We start from the raw sequence: 21,895 nt of genomic DNA, 5'->3' as shown, positions 1-21,895 counted from the left end.
TCCTTGCGCAAAAACTGCTCCAACACAGTTTTGAGGAAGTACGACTGAATTTGACCTTACATAATTTTAACGGTCACCTTCACGAATAGGTTAACCTATACGATGTGTCTCAACTGACAAGCAATATCTATTTGCGTTGTTGTATCTTTCCATAGTAGAAAAGTTGTTTAATGTGCCAATTAACCAATTGTGTTCTATTTCCGACTTTTATTTTTCCATCAATTGTGGGTTCGCGTGGCAGGTGATGCATGCATAGCAGGAGACGCTTAAACTAAAAGAATACGGTCGTGCTCCTTTTGTAGTTTGATTTCATCAGGGTTTTTTTTTTTGTTTTTTTTTTACCTTGGATTGGATCTTCTTAATGAACTTTTGGACATTTTTTTATATAAGCAGACAACTGTTGCCTCGAATCTTATTCTCTCTGACTTTTTTTCTAAATAAGTAGACATAATTCGTACACTGAATTTCAAGCAAGAATTTAAAGAACAATAAATAACACATACGGCTGAGGAATTTGAGGTGAATAGCTTGTTTCCGATAATTGAACCAATACTGTTAGCAACCTGGTTTAAATTCACAGTGGATGTTCCATCAACCTCATTAGATGTTTTATCCAGTATCGTGGAAAAGTCTGTCAATTGCTAAAATATATCAGACCATCTCTCAGTTATTGATAAACTGTTGATATGTAAGTAAAATCTTTAAACATTACATATATTTTGGATATCTATTTCAACACAAAGACAAATAACAATTTATTCTATTATATATCACAGGTATTTGGGGCATGGACCCCCCTTTTTTGGACCTCATTAAAAAAAAATGTTTGGTGTTTTTTTCATTTATTTTCAATTTTCTACAATGTATGAACATATATCAAGTCAGTCATTGAAGGTAATTACCTTCTTCTTTTTTCACTTGGGGCTCGTATGGATAGTAAAAAAGTTATTGCAATCGACTAGCAATGGATTGTTGAGACTTGATATATGTTCATACATTGTAGAAAATTGAAAATAAATAAAAAAAACACCAAACAATTTCAAAAAAAGGGGGGTCCATGCCCCAAATACCTGTGTTATATATATACTAATTTGATATCGTATTCGAGTTACAATGCCTGTTGACAAAATCTTTCCTTAATGTTTTTATCATTCACTTTTATACACAGATAATGTTCTATGTAACTTTTTTGTAAAAATGTTATTTTTTTCTTTCAAAAAAGTCAACATTATACAAATAAAAAAAAACAGTGTGTTAAATAACAAAGAAGAGTTTATGTATACACACATAGCCATAATGTATACATGAAACGAACTACACACATTTTGTTTTGATAACAGACTCAAGTTCGTAAAAATGGTTCCTTTTCCTTTTTTGGGAAGTGACAAACATTCAGGAGGAACTATGACACCCAACTATGAACGCGATAGTTTGTTTTTGGCTTAACTTAATGTTTTGATCATTCGGTAACTTGTAAGTGTATAGATTTCCAAGTTCTGGTTCTTTTGATTTTGATGGGTAATTGTCTTATTGGAATGTGATATCGTACATCGTTCTTTTCAAATAATAAATGTTTTGGTCAGTTTTTAGAGACAACAGCTATTTTTGTATACCCCACCTAGGAGCATTATGTTATCGGTCTGTGCGTCCGGTCGTCCGTCTGTCCCGCTTCAGGTTAATGTTTTTTGTCAAGGTAGTTTTTGATAAGGTTGAAGTTCAATCAACTTCAAACTTAGTACACATGGTCCCTATGGTATTATCTAATGCCGAATAAGAGTGTTGACCCCAATTTCATTGTCCACTGAACAATGAAATTGAGAGTGCGAGTTGGGCATTCGCCTACTATGGACACATTCGTGTTTATTTTATATATTTTGAACAGTTGATTTTGAAATAGTTTCGAAACAGTTTATTTGATTTATGTTTTACATATCTCATTTAGATAAGAAATTGTTGAGAAATACAACAATTTTCTAAGTTAAAGTTCTACATTTCAAGATAAATATTCGATCGATGCCAATTACATGTTTATAAAACAGTAATCTGTCTTATTGATTAGCTGATATAAACACTTGTTAAGAGCTGATTCAATCGAAAGTAATTTAGAAAAAAAAACCCATTAAAACCAGCTCAATATATTTACCTCTTTTATATTATTTTGTGTTGTGACATCTCCATAATCAGGATGTTCATACATATCCCACAGTTCAGCAAATGTTTTTGTAATATTTGTACCATCAGACAGTATGTCTACCCCAATATTGATCCATTGTGCAGGGTCGGTATCAAATATTGTTGTTGTTGTATTCTACAGAAATAAATTCCAATTGTAGAAACTGACAATTATTTTGAATTTAGAATTGAGTCTTTTTGTGATATATTATTCTTGCATGATACTATTCTTGTCGTTGTATCTTTCCATATCCTTTTTACTGGTAACTAGCTTTGAATATTAGTGGTCATGTGAACATATGCAACAGATGACAAACACAATAACATACATATCAGTGAACAGCAAAATTCGATACGGAAGGGAAATTTAAAGTTTTCGATAAAATCTCAACATAAAGCATACAAACACAATCAAATTGCTCGGGGACTTTGACGTTACAAAAATAACATACCAAATCTGTGACGGGTGTTCCGGCTACCTCTGCATTCATGGCCACTTGTTTAACATTCCCTGTTTTCACGTAATAATCCGTGCTGTCAGCCGCAGAATGTAAGAATGATGATACACTAGTTTGGTCGGATGTGGTATAATCAGGTAAAACCTGAAACATGTCTCAGTATTATTTGTGTGTAGGTTAGAACTTTTCTTTCGAATTTTGTGGAACAATTTTTTTAGGTGATTAAAATGTTTGCCTTTTGGGGGGAAAATGAGTGGATAGACATGCGATATCATATAGTGATGAAGAATCAGAAAGCTAATGAAGAAAATAATAGATGTATTTTTATGTATGTATTTAAGGCCGTACTTTAACCTATAATGGTTTACTTTTTAAATTGTTATTTGTATGGAGAGTTGTCTCATTGGCACTCACACCACATCTTCCTATATCTATGTAAAACAAACATATAATAGGTTAATTGTGAAAAAAATAGTTCAATGCTAATGGCACAGGATTTAATGATACTTTCTGAGGATCTAGGATAAATACCATTTTTTTGGCGGGTTGGTATTGCTCAGTCTTTAGTTTTCTGTTATGTGTATTGTAAACTGCTGTTTATCTTTTCGTCGGTTTTCGGTTTTTGCTATAGCGTTCGTTATTTGTCTGCGAGTTATTAGTTTAAATGTTCCTTTTGTATCCTCCGCCTATTTTTTGTATTTTCCTCATTTCTTTTAAATTAGTTATGATTTGATGATTTTAAGGAGATTAGTATCTACCTAAACAATATTAAACGTATATGCGACATGCGACTGATATTTTATCGTCTTCGAATAAAACGATTAATATGCAATATGTAGTTGTGTTATTGTCATACCATAATTGTCGACTATATATATATATATATATATATATTTGGATTTGTAAAGACGATGACTTCTACCCACCAAAGTCCAATATTCTTTAAAACGAGCATTAGCTACAATTTTGACAAAAATTGAAGTTCGATTTTCTTTGTAGCAAACGGAATTATGAAAATAATAGTTCGTAATTTGTAGTCAGTTTGATTTCAATCGTAAAAATAAGCTAACAAACATCAATGTAAAATTATGGCTTGCAAGTCAATAATTCAACTAATTTCAATACGTATTCAACCGATCTTTAGTTTAACACTCGTTCATGTTTATATCGATTCGATTGACAATGCGTATTCCTCGGAGGTCATCACGAGGGTTAATACGATGGCGCTAGTCTATGATACACACGAAATGCTTATACTTTCTAACGAGTTCATGCATTGGAAATTGTTTCTTTTGGATTTTTTGTCATTTGGATTTCAAATCAATAATAATAATGAATAAAAGTCAAATCGATGAACATTTATTTGACCACTAATGCCTCTTCAATCATTTTGTAAAGCTAAATAAGATAATAAACCTGTCCGATATATTATCTGTATTTCTATTTTGTAAATGAATTCGTGTAAATATCTATTCGACATTTTTATAAATTGTTATATACAAATATCCCTGTCCAATGGTTTGCTTAAAGCTGTCAAATACTATGTTCATTACAATGTGTCCATACCTGTCCGATATTTTTGATACATTCTGTATAATCGATAACTTACCTGTCCGATATTTTGAAAACATTCTGTATAATTGATAACATACATGTCCGAAATTTTTGAAAACATTCTGTATAATCGATAACATACCTGTCCGATATTTTTCGTACATTCTGTATAATCGATAACATACCTGTCTGATATTTTGGTACATTCTGTATAATCAATAACATACCTGTCCGATGTTTTTGATACATTCTATATAATCGATAAAAATATCATAGATTTGTATCTTTATTGTAACAGTATAACCATCTTTCTCGATACCAGGCTTTACTTTGATGTAATTCTCTTCCTCTGCTGTAATCAGATATTAAACTTGCATTAGCCTCGAGTACGACAATAAATATATAATATGAAAATAACAACAATGAGCAAATCCCATACCGCATAGTCACCTATAAAAGGCCCCGATATACTAAATGTAAAACAATTCACAGAAGAAAACTAATGGCCTAATTTATGTAAAAAACAATGAACGAAATACAATTGCCTCCTGACTTGGGACAGGCACATACAGGATTTGGCAGGGTTCAACATGTTTGGGGGCGCCAAACCCTCCCCTATCCTGGGACAGAGGTGCAACAGCAAAACACAAGAACAAACTGTACAACACAATAAACAAAAAACAAATATGACGTACAGAAACACAGCCATTTAATTACAGTTTCCTGAATTGGGACAGGCACATTCAGAATGTGGCGGGGTTAAACATGTGAGCTGGCGCTTAATCCACCTCCTAAACTGGAATAGTGGTGTAATAGTACAACATGTAAACACACTATTTAAAATCAGTTGAAAAGGGCTTAATTCGTCAGATCGATACAAAGCAGAAAAACAAGTAACAAAAACACAGACCGGACATGGCATGGTATTTATACATCCCTACAGCAAAATAAAAACAATAATTACATATCTGAGAGTACATTCAACACTCAAACAATTTAGTCTAAAGACGGCATTAACAGTCAGAGAAAAACATGACATTGTGCAATGCCTAAATACAAGTATCGACAGATTATAGAACCATGAATGTGCAGTATATGATAATGATATTTGTTTGGTTTTTATTTAATGATCACATAATCAATATTTATTCCAATACAATAATATTTAAAGATCTAATTACAGTGTTGAATTGATAACCGTTTAGAATAAGTTAATTTAAAGGATCGATTAGTTTACCCGGTTCGCAAACTAAATATTATTGTTATATACATATGCACATTCATGGATCTACAATCTGTCGGTACCTGTATCTTGGAATTGCATAAGGTTATGTTTTTCTCTGACTGTTTATGACGTCTTTGCACTAAATTCATTGGATACCGGATGTGTAATGATTGATAATTTAGTGTAAGATGCATGATTTTTTTGTTAGTTGTTATAGGCTTTGAACTAGCTGTCAATAACTGCGAGTACTCTCAGATAGATCTGAACTTGGTGTCGTTTTGTTGTTGAGATGTACAAGTACACGGCCACATCCACTAAGTGTTTTTGCTAAATGTATTTCTATTTGTATCCATCTGATGAGTTAAACCTTTTTCAACTGATTTTTATAGTTCGTTCTTGTGTTGTACCGTTACGCCACTGTCCCAGGTTAGGGGAGGATTGAGGTCCCGCTAGCATGTTTAACTCCTCCACATTCTGTATGTATGTGCCTGACCCAAGTCAGGAGCCTGTAATTGAGTGGTTGTCGTTTGTTGATGTGTTACACATTTGTTTTTCGTTCATTTTTATTTTTGGTACATAAATTATGCCGTTAGTTTTCTCGTTTGAATTGTCATTTCGGTGCCTTTTATAGCTGACTATGCGGTATATGCTTTGCTGATTGTTGAATACTGTACGATGACCTATAGTTGATAATTTTTGTGTCATTTTGGTCTGTTGTGAAGAGTTGTCTCATTGGCATTCATACTACATCTTCTTTTTTTATATGAAACTATCGTCATGTAAAAACGAGACTGGATGTTTTATCTACAATTTTGAAACTACCAATCGCGTGTATTCGAAATGACATTTTTCACTTAGCAGAACTTACTGTCCAACCTTTGATAATTTAACTTAAATTCAACGACTTTATTCGAAATTAGCTTTACGTATATACAACTTACAACCATAATATAGGAGAGTCTCTTTTCCTTCGGAATTCGTCTGCATTATTCGATAATTCAGCTGTTCTTTCCAGTCATAACTGATATCAGTTGATGTTCGGAATCCTTCGTCATTCCATCCATTTGTTGTTACTTTCTTTTCCCCTAAAACAGAAAAGGTAACTATTGTCCGCTGAAATGAATGTTTGAAATAGTTCGACTATAGTTGATTAGGAGTTGGGAGGAGAGGTGGGGTGAGTCTATTTGATGCAAAATTCTGTTATAAATTTAAGAAAGAAACTATCTAGTGCTCATTGCCTCAAATGGTAAGCTCTTTGGCTCGACTCCGACTGGGTCAAATCAAAGTGTTGAACATTGATATTTGCTACTACGCCTCAAGCATGCGGAATTTTGAACTTAGACTGGTACTACCATAGTCATCATAAGGTATCCGAGTATAACTAAATGCCTTTCTAAAGACTGCTACCTTATGAACTAAGATGTTACTGAAACGTCTCGGGATGTCGCTCTAGTACAAACAGGGATCATATTTAAATAACATTAACATGTTAATGTCCAGTATGTGCATTTAGCTTGCCACTAGACGTAACACATTCATCTTCCATCTATCTTATACAAAATAACCGGAAATTACAATTATAGCCTATAGTTAAATTAGAATTATATAGGAAACAGAGTTCTTAATTTTTCCCAAAATAGAGTTAATGAATATATATTCCGATAAAACAATATAAAATCGTTTTCCATGTTTGTAGCAATAACTCTAAAAGATAGAATTATTACATTTTTGTCTAGTTAGCATTCCAAATCAAGTTTTAGAAGACTACTTCAAACTGAATTATAAGCCATGAATACCTTGCTTAAACACATTCATTCATGATTCTATGGGTCCGCTTTTCGAACTTATTCATAGAGTATGAGAAACTTTATGACTGCTATATAGACCATCGTCAGATATGTCTCAGACTGAACATTAAAACTGTCTTAAGATAGTCCTCATCGAAAAGTTACTAAAGTAAATTGAATAAGTTCATAATCGATTTTGGGGATGTCACATTCGGAGGAAAGAGGACGGAATTGATGGTTAGGACAACCGCCATCTTTGAAACAGATATTCCATAATGGTCAACAATCTCGTGATGGTGTCCATAAAAATCTCAAAGGGATGATCTCAACATCTTTCTCTCTTAGAAAGTATGATATGATTGATGTTAAAATTGCTATTAATAGTCTAGAAACATTCGAGAAGTTTAGCCAAATATAAAAATGAATTCAGTAAGCAACAAAGCCCATCTCAGACAACTTACCCCAGATTGCATCCTTAATCTCACAAGACCCTCCATACGGTAGTATGTTTGTATTGACGGTCCAAATACTAATGCTTTTCTCCCCTGTTGCAAGCTCCATGTGAGCCTCTATAAGATATCCTGTACTAGCGTTTAAAACATTGGCTTTCATAACAAATGCATTGGTTTCCAGTTCTGAATTTGCCATGAAATAAAGCATTATATTTATTAAATCAAATTAACAAGGATTTATACAATTTGTATTGAAGAGAAATACATGTAAATATAATCATGAATGTCATGTAGCTCATAATATATTCTTCTTATATTTTATGCGTTTTAATGTTTCCCTGTCTGTAGTTTATGATTTGTTCTAATATGACGTTCTTCTTAAGCTTTGGGTACAAAGCCATGTTCTAATTCAAATAGAACATGGGCTGTACCTGATTGACGTCACAACTGCAATTGCAACGTCAGATGAATTTTGAACAACGTCAGAGATCAAAAGGGACATTTTTGTTGGTGTTGCTCGCTAGGAAATAAAAAAAAACACTATAAAAGTAAGTTTAAATGTTTCTGTTCTTTTTTATTGATAACTGCTGATTTTCTATAACGTTTTTGGTTCATGAAATCAAAATGGCGACATTCCGAGCGTCTACTATAGGTCCGCGACGAAGTGAAAAAGTTCAAATATTCCTATTAGAATCGGAATAATTCTATCCTGCCATGCTCTATGATCATTTTAACATGGGTAGGCATTATATTTGTAAACATTTAATACGCTCGGTATTAAGATATTATCAAATATATTGCCTACCCATGTTAAAATGAGCATACAGCATGGCAGAATAGAATTATTTCATAAATATATTATATCGTTCATGCTGATGCACATGTTATACATCAAAATTGCGCATTATTGCAGTATAATTGTACAATAGTCCGGTCGCACTGGAAACGCTTATTCCTCTTCTTGGTGAGTTTGTTCCTTTGCAGAATGAAAAAAAAAAGAATTATCGCAATAACTGTAAGGGTCGTAAGGCAGCAACCATTTGATTTTCTGGGGGGGGGCTATGGTTTTTTTTTCTGTGCAAACTTTTTTTTCGCCTTCGGCGAAGAACAATCTATTTTTTTAGCAACAAACCGAAGACAATTTTTTTCTTTCAATTTTAGCATTACATATAGTGGCAGCTGAGGGTGAAACAAACAATTTTTTTAACTCAGGGTCCAAAACAAATTATTTTTTTCACCAAAACCTGGAAACAAACTTTTTTTTCCAAAAAAAACCATAGCCCCCCCCCCCCCCCCCCCCCAGAAAATCAAATGGTTGCTGCCTAAGTGACTCCCAATTATTGTATTCATCACATTTGTTCTCATTTTGAATATGTATTAAAAATATATGAAATTTGATCTGCCGGACAACCCTGCTTTCTATTTTACAGTTGCGTATGACTATGACAACATAGAAGTGTTCTATGTCATCAACCATGGCTAATGATAAACGTACCCTACAAATATTGGTCAAAACTAGCGTTGAGTATGAAATAGTATTTAAATATGACTGAGTACGGTTAATCATTTAACTACAACTGATTATGAGCTACTATTCAAAGAGTAATGAGACCTGCGAGAGAAACGAGGGGGATAATAAAAACATACGCTGAAGAAAAATAAACAAACCCATAAAACAAAGTAACAATTAAAACACAAACAGAAGGATAAGCAGTTTTTGCTGCGCTAATGACAACCGACTAAAACTGGATATACACTAAGAAGCAGTTCTGGTTGTTCTAATGGCAACCGTAAAGCTGCTCATGACACGTTACACATATGATAATTAATCGCATCCGTTTATGTCACAATCGATATCGATATATGAAAACTGTCGAAACTTATTTGACCCAAATCAAGCGCATTGACAAGCTATCGCAATTTATTGGGTGAACGGTCATAATATATTGGACTTCTTTCTAACTAACAATAAAAAAAAATTACATTGATTGGTTTCATAGTAGTGATACTGAATAACTTTTTGAATATTTTAAGCTTAAGTTATTCTGATTAGATATAAACTGTATTTTACTGTAAAAACTTACTTTAAATGGAAGTGTCATCTAAAATATGTGACTGCCGATATGTTTAATCAAGGTGTCATCTTACAATAGGGGACTGTCTGACGGATTTAATCAATGTGTCAGCTAACAAAAAGTGACTGCCTTACAGATTTAATCAAATTGGCATCCAACTAGAAGTGACTACTCGACAGATTTACTCCAATGTCTTCTAACAAGAAGTTACTGCCAGACTGATTTAACGATAGAGGCATTTAAAAACGTGATTGTCCGACAATTAGTGATTTTCCGACAAATTTAATCAGAGAGTTATCCAACAAAGAATTGACTGCCTTACAGATTTAATCAAAATGTAATCCAATTAGAAGGAAATACCCGACAGATTTACTCAACTGTCTTCTAACAAGAAGTGACTGCCCGACTGATTTAACCAAAGTGTCATTTGAAAAAGTGATTGTCCGACAGAATTGTCAAAGTGCCATCCAATAAGTTGTGACTTTCCGACAAATTTAAACAAAGTGTAATCTAACAAGAATTGACTGTCCGATGGATCTTATCAACATGTCATCTATTAAGAAGTGACTGTCCGACGGATCATACTTTCAAAGTTCACCTCAACATTACTATATCAACATCATTTTTTTTTCAAAAATAAAGAACCAAAAAAATATGCAATGAAAGTTTTGGACGGAACGACAAACGAACATATAAGTGGACGGGCAGACAGGCAAGATAAATGCAGTATACCACCAACTCAGTAGAATGTTTGTTGTAGTCTTAACTGTATATGAAAACATGTATTTAGAAAATGCAACCTATACAGACATTTATTCAAACAGAAAACTCTCTAAAATAAGTTTCATTTCATATATCAGAATTATAGTCTTAAAGAAATCACTGTGTATACTCTAAGTTTTTCTTCACTATACATTTTATACCCCTTCCCTGTTTCAATTTTTTAAAGAATTTGAAAATAAGACTTTCATTATTGCCAGCTTTGCAAATTTCTGATGAAAAAAATGCATAGAACCAGTTTAAAATTGTTTTGATAACATATTGAAAGCATATCAGAATACTATAAATGTAATGTTTAGCAGTCAATCATTACAACATTCAAGATTATATAAAGTATCCAATCCAGCCTCTGTCACCAGCTGGCCACATCTTACTGTATGCCTATTTGTCAATTAAAGAACACATTTTCTGCCTCAAATGGTCAATTTAGAATTCTTGTCACAACAGTATCATCTGTAACCATATATCTGACACAATTTAGCTAATGTTTAATAATAAGATTTTACAAGGTTGATACTAATTATTACTAATTGTTTACATATAAATAAAATTTGCGCAAAATTACCAGATAACATCCAAGATTCCCAATACTGATTTTCTGCTGATTTCCTGCTGAATAAATCGAAATCTTTTACTATCCACCTGAATTTAACTCCTTTTTGTTGTTCATACGTACAAGAAGGGCATGTAGCCTTTAACGACATTATAGAACTCAAAGCAGTCTTCTTCATGCAATTCAATCTGCATCTGCAAACGAGTACACATACAAATTATTATTTAGTCAAAAGCATATTTTTGTTATTTTAATTTGAATACCACTAATAAGGGTCTGGGTGGGGTGTACCGAATAGAGAATAATGGTAAAAAATAAGTAAAGAATAATGGAGAACAAAAGTATAAACAATAACTGTGGAAAAATAATAGCAAACTTGTTCCTGTACTGTTATGAATCACAGTTATTGGCCAAACACAGTAAAGATCCGTCTAAATTCAATTTAATTGATAAAGTCAACGACACTTATCGTTATCTTAATGATATTGTTTCGTTAATTAATCAAGAATTATCTGAATATAATGTCAAATTTACCCAAAAGAAACTTACTTCAAATAAGTCAAGTATTAACAGAAATAATTGTCCTTTTCTAAATTTAGATATTTCAGTTTTACACCAGAAATTCTACACATCACATTACGACAAAAGGGACGATTTTTCATGCCCAATTTTTTTTCCTTTTCTTAACGATGATGTTCCTTTGGCACCGTCTTACGGTGTTTATATATTTCACTCGTTCGATATGCTCGTGTCTGCAGTGACGTTTTGGATTTCAACGAGCGTAATATATGTATTACTAGTAAATTATTGATCCTGGGATTTCGATACCTAAATATTACTTAAAACCTTAACTTAATTCTTCCATAGATACAAAGATTAGGATTTAAAATTTGGCTGTACCTGTAGAAAGCGTATTTCAAAACGGAAGTGAACATCTTAATTTTTTTGCCAAGCACGGGCATTTAGATATGTTTCGGGTAAACTTCAATCCTTATTCCAAAAGGTAATCAATTCAACACTATAATTAAATCTTTGAATATTGTTTTTATTGATATCATTATTGTTTTTACTGTTAGAAAATCTATAGGATGTTGGATGTTTACTTATTGATATTTTAGTCTTAGATATGTGATTTTTTTATAAGTTTTTATTGGCTTTGAACTAGCTGTCAGTTACTGCTTTGTGTCTTGTTTTGTTTTTAGGTATGTAGAGGTACACTGTCACGTCCAGTCTGTGTATTTGTTAGATGTTTTTTTTCTGCTTTTTATCGGTATGATGAGTTAAGCCCTTTTCATCTGATTTTTATAGTTTGTTGTTATTTTGTACTGTTCCACCACTGTTCCACGATAGGGGAGGGTTGGGCCTTCCAAAATATTTAACCCCGCCATATTCAATGTGTGCATGTCCAAAGTCAGGAGCCTGTAGTTTATAGTTGGTTCATGTCTGTAACATTCATTTTTCTAAATTGTTTTGTTATAAATTAGACCGTTAGTTTTCTCAATTGAATTGTTTCATATTTGTCATGGCGGGCCCTTTTATAGTCGACTATAGAGTATGTGTTTTTCTCATTGATAAAAGCCGTATGGTCGCCTTTAAAGGGGCACTAGCTACGAGATATGAATAAAATTAGAATATGATTTCGTTTGGTTCAATCACTAATAAAAGTGAAATAATGAAATCATAATTCTTTTTTGGCAGCCAATTTGGTTCAATTTTGTCAAAATAAGCAAAAGAAATATCGCTGATGAATTATTCACTTGCAAGTGAATAATTCGACCCCATTATATCCGTATTCATGAGACCTTCAATTTATCCCATTAGATAGAGATTGGTTATATACGCATGCATAAGTCGTTTTTGGCCATTAAAACGAAAAGAATGTCAACATTGAAAGTGAAACAAAGGTGAATCATTTCGTTGGCCAATTCGATCCACAAAAAAAATCATTCTTATACAGGTTAAAAAGTTAATCAACTTATTTTTTAACCTATACCATGATATCAAACAGACCTATAAAAATCCAAATACACGAGGTCGCTAGGCTATTTATATTCATGTTTATGTTTATATCGTGTAATGTGAGTATCGGCAGTATTCGGAGGTCATCTCGATAGTTAATTAGATGGCGTCTAGACCACAATACACACGAAATGTTTAAATATATTATCGTGTACATGCATTGTTAACTGTTTATTTCAGACTTTTTGTAATTTGGATATACGTTTTAGTATATTACAAATCAACTATGATAATTTGAGTCAAATCGGTGAACATGGATTTGACAGCTAGTGCCCCTTTAACTGCTAACATCCATTTCATTTGAACTTTAGTGGGTAGTTGTATCATTGGCAATCATACCACATCTCCTTAGCTTTATAAAATAAAAGAATAGGTAATATAATACTGTTTACAGAAATAAGAACGTGCAGAATAAAAAAATCTTATAATATTAGACAAATTTAATAGTAATATTAAATTTTGTGAATATTTTACAGAAAACCCGTTATTTTTAAAGATAAAGAAAATTTGTCCCAAAATGAAAAATAATGAAATTAAGGACCCTCTACCTAGACCCTCACTAAGGGATCCTTTGTAATCAAAACTATTGTAAGTCAATTCACATCGATTTTTCATTCAATAATTTTAAAGCGAAGATTCATTAATGGATTACTTGTAGATCCATGCCTTTGTGAAGTAATAAAATGAGAGGGAAAATATCCAAAGGAATGTTTAACGCTTTTCTGGATTAATGTTCAAAACGAAATATTTCAAAGCAAAGAATTCTCAAGTTCGTAAATACATGGAGAGCGATATGACACTTAAAGAATAACCAAAACCGTCCACTTTTCCTAAGGAAGTTAGAAACATTTTTCAATAAACATTACTGGCGTAAAAGTACCTTCATAAGATCTTTAAGTTTTCTATTTACCTTTTATTATTCTTTTCGTGTAATAATCTGTACTTACTCTATATCTAGTACTGGAGGCTTTCCCGGATCTGATTGGGCATGTTGTACAAAATAACTAATAGACTCCTCAAATTCTACTCTTATGTACACTAAAAATCCCCTTCCAAATGTGACATCTTGAGAGGTTACTGTCAGACTTCCGGTTCCATTATCGGTTTCGGTGAACGCTCCACAAGCACTAGAATTGAATAGTTCTTCCTCTAGCCAGTTCAAGTAAAATTTTTCTTGATTTTTCATTTCGTGCCAATCAAATGAGTTTATCTTAGCAAATCCGTTAAATATGTTTCCCAAATAATCCATCAAACATTGTCCAGAGTCATCAATGATAAGTTTGAAGTATCCTTCAATTCCTATTAAATCTACCAGCTCTGTTGCACTTTTGATGTAAGATTGGACATTTTTAAAGCTGTTTAACAAATCCCGCAGCTCATATGCAAATTGTTTCGATACATCTGTTTTTTGTAGCCATTCAAGTAGATTATCAAAAAATGTAGCATTCGCACTTTCAGGCAACCCGGAGAGACCATTTAATTTATACAAACTATCAAGAGTTAATGAGCTATCAGACAACCTTTCAAAAAAGTCGTCTGTATCCTGCTGAAAAGCTTCAGACTCTTCTTGGTTATATAAATCATTTAGAAATTCTAACATTTCGTTTAAAACCAGTGTGTCATTATCTGGAACAGGTAGGACATACTGTGTGTTGTTCAATTCGGATTTAGGTTTTGACTCCATTTCATACATAAAGTCAATATCAAAAAATCGCGTAAGAGCTATCAGATCATAAAGAGGCGCTGGTGTAGTTGTCTCAGGCGTAGTTGTGTCCGGTGTAGTTGTCTCCGGTACGGTTGTGTCCGGTGTAGTTGTCTCCGGTACAGTTGTCTCCGGTACGGTTGTGTCCGGTGTAGCTGTCTCCGGTACGGTTATGTCCGGTGTAGTTGTCTCCGGTACAGTTGTCTCCTGTACAGTTGTGTCCGGTACAGTTGTGTCCGGTGTAGTTGTCTCCGGTATAGTTGTCTCCGGTACGGTTGTGTCCGGTGTAGTTGTCTCCGGTACAGTTGTGTCCGGTGTAGTTGTCTCCGGTACGGTTGTGTCCGGTGTAGTTGTCTCCGGTACGGTTGTGTCCGGTGTAGTTGTCTCAGGCACGGTTGTGTCCGGTGTAGTTGTCTCCGGTACGGTTGTGTCCGGTGTAGTTGTCTCCGGTACGGTTGTGTCCGGTGTAGCTGTCTCCGGTACGGTTATGTCCGGTGTAGTTGTCTCCGGTACAGCTGTCTCCGGTACATTTGTGTCCGGTGTAGTTGTCTCCAGTACGGTTGTGTCCGGTGTAGTTGTCTCCGGCACAGTTGTGTCCGGTGTAGTTGTCTCCGGTACGGTTGTGTCCGGTGTAGTTGTCTCCGGTACGGCTGTGTCCGGTGTAGTTGTCTCCGGTACAGTTGTCTCCGGTACGGTTGTGTCCGGTGTAGCTGTCTCCGGTACGGTTGTGTCCGATGAAGTTGTCTCCGGTACAGCTGTCTCCGGTACATTTGTGTCCGGTGTAGTTGTCTCCGGTACGGTTGTGTCCGGTGTAGTTGTCTCCGGTACAGTTGTGTTCGGTGTAGTTGTCTTCGGTACGGTTGTGTCCGGTGTAGTTGTCTCCGGTACGGCTGTGTCCGGTGTAGTTGTCTCCGGTACAGTTGTCTCCGGTACGGTTGAGTCCGGTGTAGCTGTCTCCGGTACGGTTGTGTCCGGTGTAGTTGTCTCCGGTACAGCTGTCTCCGCTACATTTGTGTCCGGTGTAGTTGTCTCCGGTACGGTTGTGTCCGGTGTAGTTGTCTCCGGTACAGTTGTGTCCGGTGTAGTTGTCTCCGGTACGGTTGTGTCCGGTGTAGCTGTGTCCGGTACAGTTGTCTCCGGTACAGTTGTGTCCGGTGTAGTTGTCTCCGGTACGGTTGTGTCCGGTGTATCTGTCTCCGGTACGGTTGTGTCCTGGTGTAGTTGTCTCCGGTACAGCTGTCTCCGGTACAGCTGTCTCCGTACATTTGTGTCCGGTACGGTTGTGTCCGGTGTAGTTGTCTCCGGTACAGTTGTGTCCGGTGTAGTTGTCTCCGGTACGGTTGTGTCCGGTGTAGCTGTCTCCGGTACAGTTGTCTCCGGTACAGTTGTGTCCGGTGTAGTTGTCTCCGGTACAGCTGTCTCCGGTACATTTGTGTCCGGTGTAGTTGTCTCCGGTACGGTTGTGTCCGGTGTAGTTGTCTCCGGTACAGTTGTGTCCGGTGTAGCTGTCTCCGGTACAGTTGTCTCCGGTACAGTTGTCTCCGGTACAGTTGTGTCCGGTGTAGTTGTCTCCGGTACGGTTGTGTCCGGTGTAGCTGTCTCCGGTACAGTTGTCTCCGGTACAGTTGTGTCCGGTGTAGCTGTCTCCGGTACAGTTGTCTCCGGTACAGTTGTGTCCGATATAGTTGTCTCCGGTACAGCTGTCTCCGGTACATTTGTGTCCGGTGTAGTTGTCTCCGGTACGGTTGTGTCCGGTGTAGTTGTCTCCGGTACAGTTGTGTCCGGTGTAGTTGTCTCCAGTACGGTTGTGTCCGGTGTAGCTGTCTCCGGAACAGTTGTCTCCGGTACAGTTGTGTCCGATGTAGTTGTCTCCGGTACAGCTGTCTCCGGTACATTTGTGTCCGGTGTAGTTGTCTCCGGTACGGTTGTGTCCGGTGTAGTTGTCTCCGGTACAGTTGTGTCCGGTGTAGTTGTGTCCGGTGTAGCTGTCTCCGGTACAGTTGTCTCCGGTACAGTTGTCTCCGGTACAGTTGTGTCCGTTTTAGTTGTCTCCGGTACGGTTGTGTCCGGTGTAGCTGTCTCCGGTACGGTTGTGTCCGGTGTAGTTGTCTCCGGTACAGCTGTCTCCGGTTCATTTGTGTCCGGTGTAGTTGTCTCCGGTACGGTTGTGTCCGGTGTAGTTGTCTCCGGTACAGTTGTATCCGGTGTAGTTGTCTCCTGTACGGTTGTGTCCGGTGTAGCTGTCTCCGGTACAGTTGTCTCCGGTACAGTTGTGTCCGGTACGGTTGTGTCCGGTGTAGTTGTGTCCGGTATAGTTGTTTCCAATGTAGTTGTCATTGTTACAAATGATTTATGGCCTTTATTTTTTTTCACTGGGGGATATTTGTCATGTTCAGCCTTGACGTAAAACTTACTTCCAAGCATGCACTGGGAATTATTAGAATTCTTTAAGCTATTTACAACGGTGTAAAGTGTAGAACCATCGATGAACGCGACTTTGTTTTCTATATACGGAACAAAGTTAGTTTCGTACCATTTCTTTTTAAAGTTACGTATATCATTAAACGCTGATACTGGGTCAATATTAAATCGCAGTAGATTATAAATAGTATGTGTTACAAAACTGAGACATCTCCAAGAAAAAATAAGTCCAGATGGATCACCGGGGCCTTTAGTTAAACTATACGACACAGAACGAGCATCAAATTCTGCGAGTCCTTGACCAATAGTCCTTCCGGTTCCACCTTTTATAAATGCATGTGGTGGTGGTTGTTCTATTTTCACAAACATTGATTCGTCCATCCAGTATGACATGTTTGCAGGATATCCTATTTTTGCATACAAACGATAGTATCCTATGTCATGTTCTCCTGGGTTAAACTTGAACTTCACACTGTATTTCTTCCCCCCGACCTTCACTTCTGTACTAGCAGTTATGTTTATTATCTTGTATAATTCAAAATAAGAATAAATTATTGTTGCTGTTGTACACTTGTTTTTCGTCAGAAGGTATATATCCACTTGTGCAGAGGTATAAATGGACATAGCATTTTCTATTTTTAAAAATTTGTCGCTAAACATTTGGTATGTAAAACATGGCGGTACAACTGAAAAACAATTAATTTGTTTAAAGAACTTTGAGATCTACAAAATAGATGCACTGCAAAATACAATTTATTTGTTTTAATGATCTTAAGGGTATACCACAAATTGATTATGATGGAACTTTTTCTCATTTCATTGAATAATATAAGCTATATATAACACCGAAGTCTAAAATCAAAAGGCATCGAAAAAAAAAATTAATGAAGTATAGACAAATGGCATAAAAGTAAACTAAAGTATCGTACTTCAAGGTAAGGTCTCTCTCTCTCTCTCTCTCTCTCTCTCTCTCTCTCTCTCTCTCTCTCTCTCTCTCTCTCTCTCTCTCGCTAGTCTCTCTCTCTCTCTCTCTCTCTCTCTCTCTAGGGAGAGAGAGAGAGAGAGAGAGAGAGAGAAAGAGAGAGAGGGAGAGAGAGAGAAAGAGAGAGAGGGAGAGAGAGAGAGAGAGAGAGAGAGAGAGAGAGAGAGAGAGAGAGAGAGAGAGAGAGAGAGAGAGGGGGGTGATTTATATTTGCTGACCTTTACCACGTTTGACTCATCTTGTTAAATTTCATATTTAATTCATTTTTTCTTCCTGAATCCAAATGATATATCTGCCACAGGCCATACATAAAAAAAACAACAAACAATCGAAGGCATTCGTCGGGAGTTCAGATAGTGTTATTTGTCCAGTACGATAACAACTGTTAATGGCATTGTTCAAGAATTGTTTTTATCAGAATGAACAATATTGCCAAATCTTTGTTTCATCCATGAGAATTTCAAATCAATATTTCTTTTAGACAAAATATTATTTAATTGCGAAATCAACATTTTTCTATATACATACAATGTCCATGCCTACAGAACAATGCTTGAAAAATAGTTTATGGGTGATACATGCAAAACAGGGGACGCACAACATCTTTAATCACTTGGTCTCGATTATGGAGTTTGTGTTATTCCTTTAGTTTTTGTTTAATAAATAATTCCTTTATGTCATGCTCTATAAAACTGAGATGGAAATGAGGAATGTTTCAAAGAGACAACAACCCGACCAAAGAGCAGAAAACAACCCAAGGCCACCAATGGGTCTTCAACACAACGAGAAAATCTCGCAACCGGAGGCGGGCTTCAGCTGGACCCTAAACAAAAATGTCTACTATTTCAGTGAGAATGGACGTCACACTTCTCCGAAACATATAAATGAACTAAAATTTAAAAAAAAAACCAAACATACAAGACTAACAAAGCCAGAGGCTCCTGACTTTGGACAGGCACAAAATGCGGTGGGGTTGAACATGTTTTGTGAGATCTCAACCCTCCCTCTATACTATGCTCATTTTAACATGGGTAGGCATTAAATTGTTCGATATTTTACACTAAGCGTTACCTCTGCAATTTCCGTCAGTCTGATTTACTCCTATGCAATAATCTCCACCACAAATATTAACTGGATTATCACATTTTCTGGAACGTAGATAGGTACCAGTTCCGTAAGTGACTGAACCAGCAGGCATTGTACACGAACCCCAAGCTCCCCATGCTCCCCATTGTCCTGCCAGAGGTCCTAGTCAAATAAAATAAAACTCGTTGAATATTTCATTTGTATTATTTTGTTAAAGTCAATTATGGTTTCTATCGGTGAATGTCAAAACGTTTTTTTTTCATTTCAAACATTTGATGTTCGTTCACTCCTCTTTCTCTTGCTGATTTCTATTGTATGATTTATATATGATGAACAATGGTAAATGTTGATCATTCTAAAGTACTTGGATTCAACCGTGATTTCGGTGTCAATCTTTGTTATTTGTTGTCTGTATTTTATGACCTGTTGATTGTCTTTTTGTCTTTTTTTTTTAGCAATCATGGTATAATATATATTTTTTTTTTTTTAATTTAAAGTGTCTATTTCCATCTTATATTTACTACCCTTTTTATGTTGAGTATCCTACTGAAATGTCTAAATATCATTATTCGAGCATATTTGTACGTATATACTGAATCAACCTATTAAATTTGGTTATTTGTTATTTTTTTTTTTTTTTTTTATATTATTTAATACAAATGTATACACATATGACAATGTTTTCCAAATACATTCCTTTAACATTACCCTGTCAACACTACATGTAGGTTGTAATTTCGAACTTAACATGTGGCCGTTCGGCTCTAATCTTAATTGACTAGGATTGCCTGTTTTCTTTGCCGAAGTTTGGTATTTCTCTCCTGTTTTCTCCACCAAACAATACTGACAGCCACGATATAGTCAAAAAGTAACGTTTAACACGAACAAGCGATGTATATTTAGACGTCATTTATTTCTATCACAGACATGTATAAATTAAGACCGCCGTCTTTATCGCTTTACTTATCACAACCCTTTCTGAATGTATTATAAATATATACATACGAAAATTATTTTGTATGCTCGAGTACAGCTATGTATAGATCTGAATTCCCAAACAATTCGACGAAATAACTTTGATCTTTGAGGACAGATTTACCACGAATATTATTCTTTAATGCACAGATTTACCACGTATCTGTGATCTTTGATGCACATGTTTACCACGTATCTGTGATCTTTGATGCACAGATTAATCACAAATCTATGATCTTTGATGCACAGATTTACTTCAAATATATTGTCTTTAATGCACAGATTTACCAGGAATATATTGTCTTTAATGCACAGATTTACCAGGAATATGTGGTCTTTAATGTACAGCTTTAACAGGAATATATGGTCTTTAATGCACAGATCTACCAGGAATAAATTGTCTTTAATGAACAGATTTACCAGGAATCGGTGGTCTATAGTCACCCCGTATAAACACGATACAAATGAATCCGGACGTTGACGCGTTCGAAGCAATAATCAGGACAACATTTGGTATGACAACAATTTCCAATACCTCGCTAGAACTTATCTGAGTATATATAAATATGTCAATGTGCATGTTAGTTTATCTATTCAATGATACAGTTGTTGTAAGTTTTAGATATTGCATAGAACGTTTGATAAAACTGCTAGATGCAAAACGCACAGACCTGGTGCAATTTCATACGTTTTATGAGGTAAACAATGCTGAATATCGTTTCGTGCATACACCTTTGCATATTAATACCTTAAGCAATAATAAATAACTATACGTTGAATTACTACGTGTCTTCAAATGTTCCCTAGAACTTAGAATAAACGCAATATCATACTAAATAAATTTTCTCTTACTGTATTGTTCGTTCAATCAAATGTGTCGCGTTCGTTGTGCGTTTTTAAATAATCACTGTTTAGTTCGTCGACAAAAACCGTCACTAATCACTTTCTTGTCAAGATATTCGAGATGGTGTCGGCGACCCTTTTTCTGTATTTTATTGTAAATGTTTATCTGTTAACTTAGTCAAAGTAATTTAACTTAAAATATCTGTCATCCAAAGCCAAAATTGCAATATTTAACCAGCGTGACATCTGATAGGAATTCTTCTATTGAAAATTGGGACTTTCAACGTTATACCAGATGAAATGAACAGTTAATAAAAAGTATAGTACAGTCAATAAAACTTTAATGACTTATTTTTCACAATTTGAGGCTCTTCCAAATGCCGATGTTGGTCCAAATTCGCCTAGACGAAAGCAGACATAGGAACTCGTTGAACTTAATTTGCCGAATGGCATAGATGGCATTCCAACTGCTTTATTTTTAATTTTATTTTTTTTTATATATAAAGCTTTGAAGATGTGATGTGGTGGCCAATGAGACAACTTTACACCAAAGTTTAAATGAAGTGGGTGTATAAAGCAATTATTATAGTACAATGTACAACATTTAACAATGAGGGAAACCTAAAATGTATACCATAAAGTCGGCTAAAAAAAGGCCCCGATATAAAAAAAATTAAAACGATAAAACTAACGGTAATATTTTTATAACTTATGAATTATGTATTAAAGAAGAAGAAAAAATGACAGATCTATATAACCAATGTACTACAGGCTCCTGATGTTGGACCGGAAAAAAAATGCGGCGGGATTA

General features: G+C 35.3%; 1 protein-coding gene across 1 annotated transcript; it reads right to left on the bottom strand.

The window, feature by feature from the left end:
- Nucleotides 1–232: 232 nt before the first annotated feature.
- LOC143046288 (uncharacterized) lies at nt 233–14,798 on the bottom strand. Its single transcript, XM_076219383.1, has 8 exons — nt 14,023–14,798; nt 11,069–11,250; nt 7,658–7,831; nt 6,351–6,494; nt 4,412–4,536; nt 2,625–2,774; nt 2,144–2,308; nt 233–641 (listed from the first exon to the last, which is right to left on the bottom strand). The coding sequence occupies exons 1-8, from the start codon at nt 14,766–14,768 to the stop codon at nt 339–341; spliced, it is 1,989 nt and encodes a 662-aa protein (XP_076075498.1). The 5' UTR covers nt 14,769–14,798; the 3' UTR covers nt 233–338.
- Nucleotides 14,799–21,895: the final 7,097 nt, after the last annotated feature.

This window comes from Mytilus galloprovincialis, chromosome 9 (genome assembly GCF_965363235.1).
Source record: "Mytilus galloprovincialis chromosome 9, xbMytGall1.hap1.1, whole genome shotgun sequence".
NCBI lineage: Eukaryota > Metazoa > Mollusca > Bivalvia > Mytilida > Mytilidae > Mytilus > Mytilus galloprovincialis.
Note: the sequence above shows the minus strand (reverse complement) of the source record. Positions and strands in the feature narration are given on the sequence as shown.

What these genes read in the sequence shown, in the direction of transcription:
- LOC143046288 (XM_076219383.1), bottom strand. Translation starts at nt 14,768, where the DNA reads ATGTATGAAATGGAGTCAAAACCTAAATCCGAATTGAACAACACACAG. An exon ending in GATTAAGGATGCAATCTGGG is followed by an intron (nt 6,495 to 7,657) that starts GTAAGTTGTCTG and finishes TTTCTGTTTTAG; the next exon opens with GGGAAAAGAAAGTAACAACA. An exon ending in GTATCAAAAACATCGGACAG is followed by an intron (nt 2,775 to 4,411) that starts GTATGTTATTGA and finishes GACATGTTTCAG; the next exon opens with GTTTTACCTGATTATACCAC.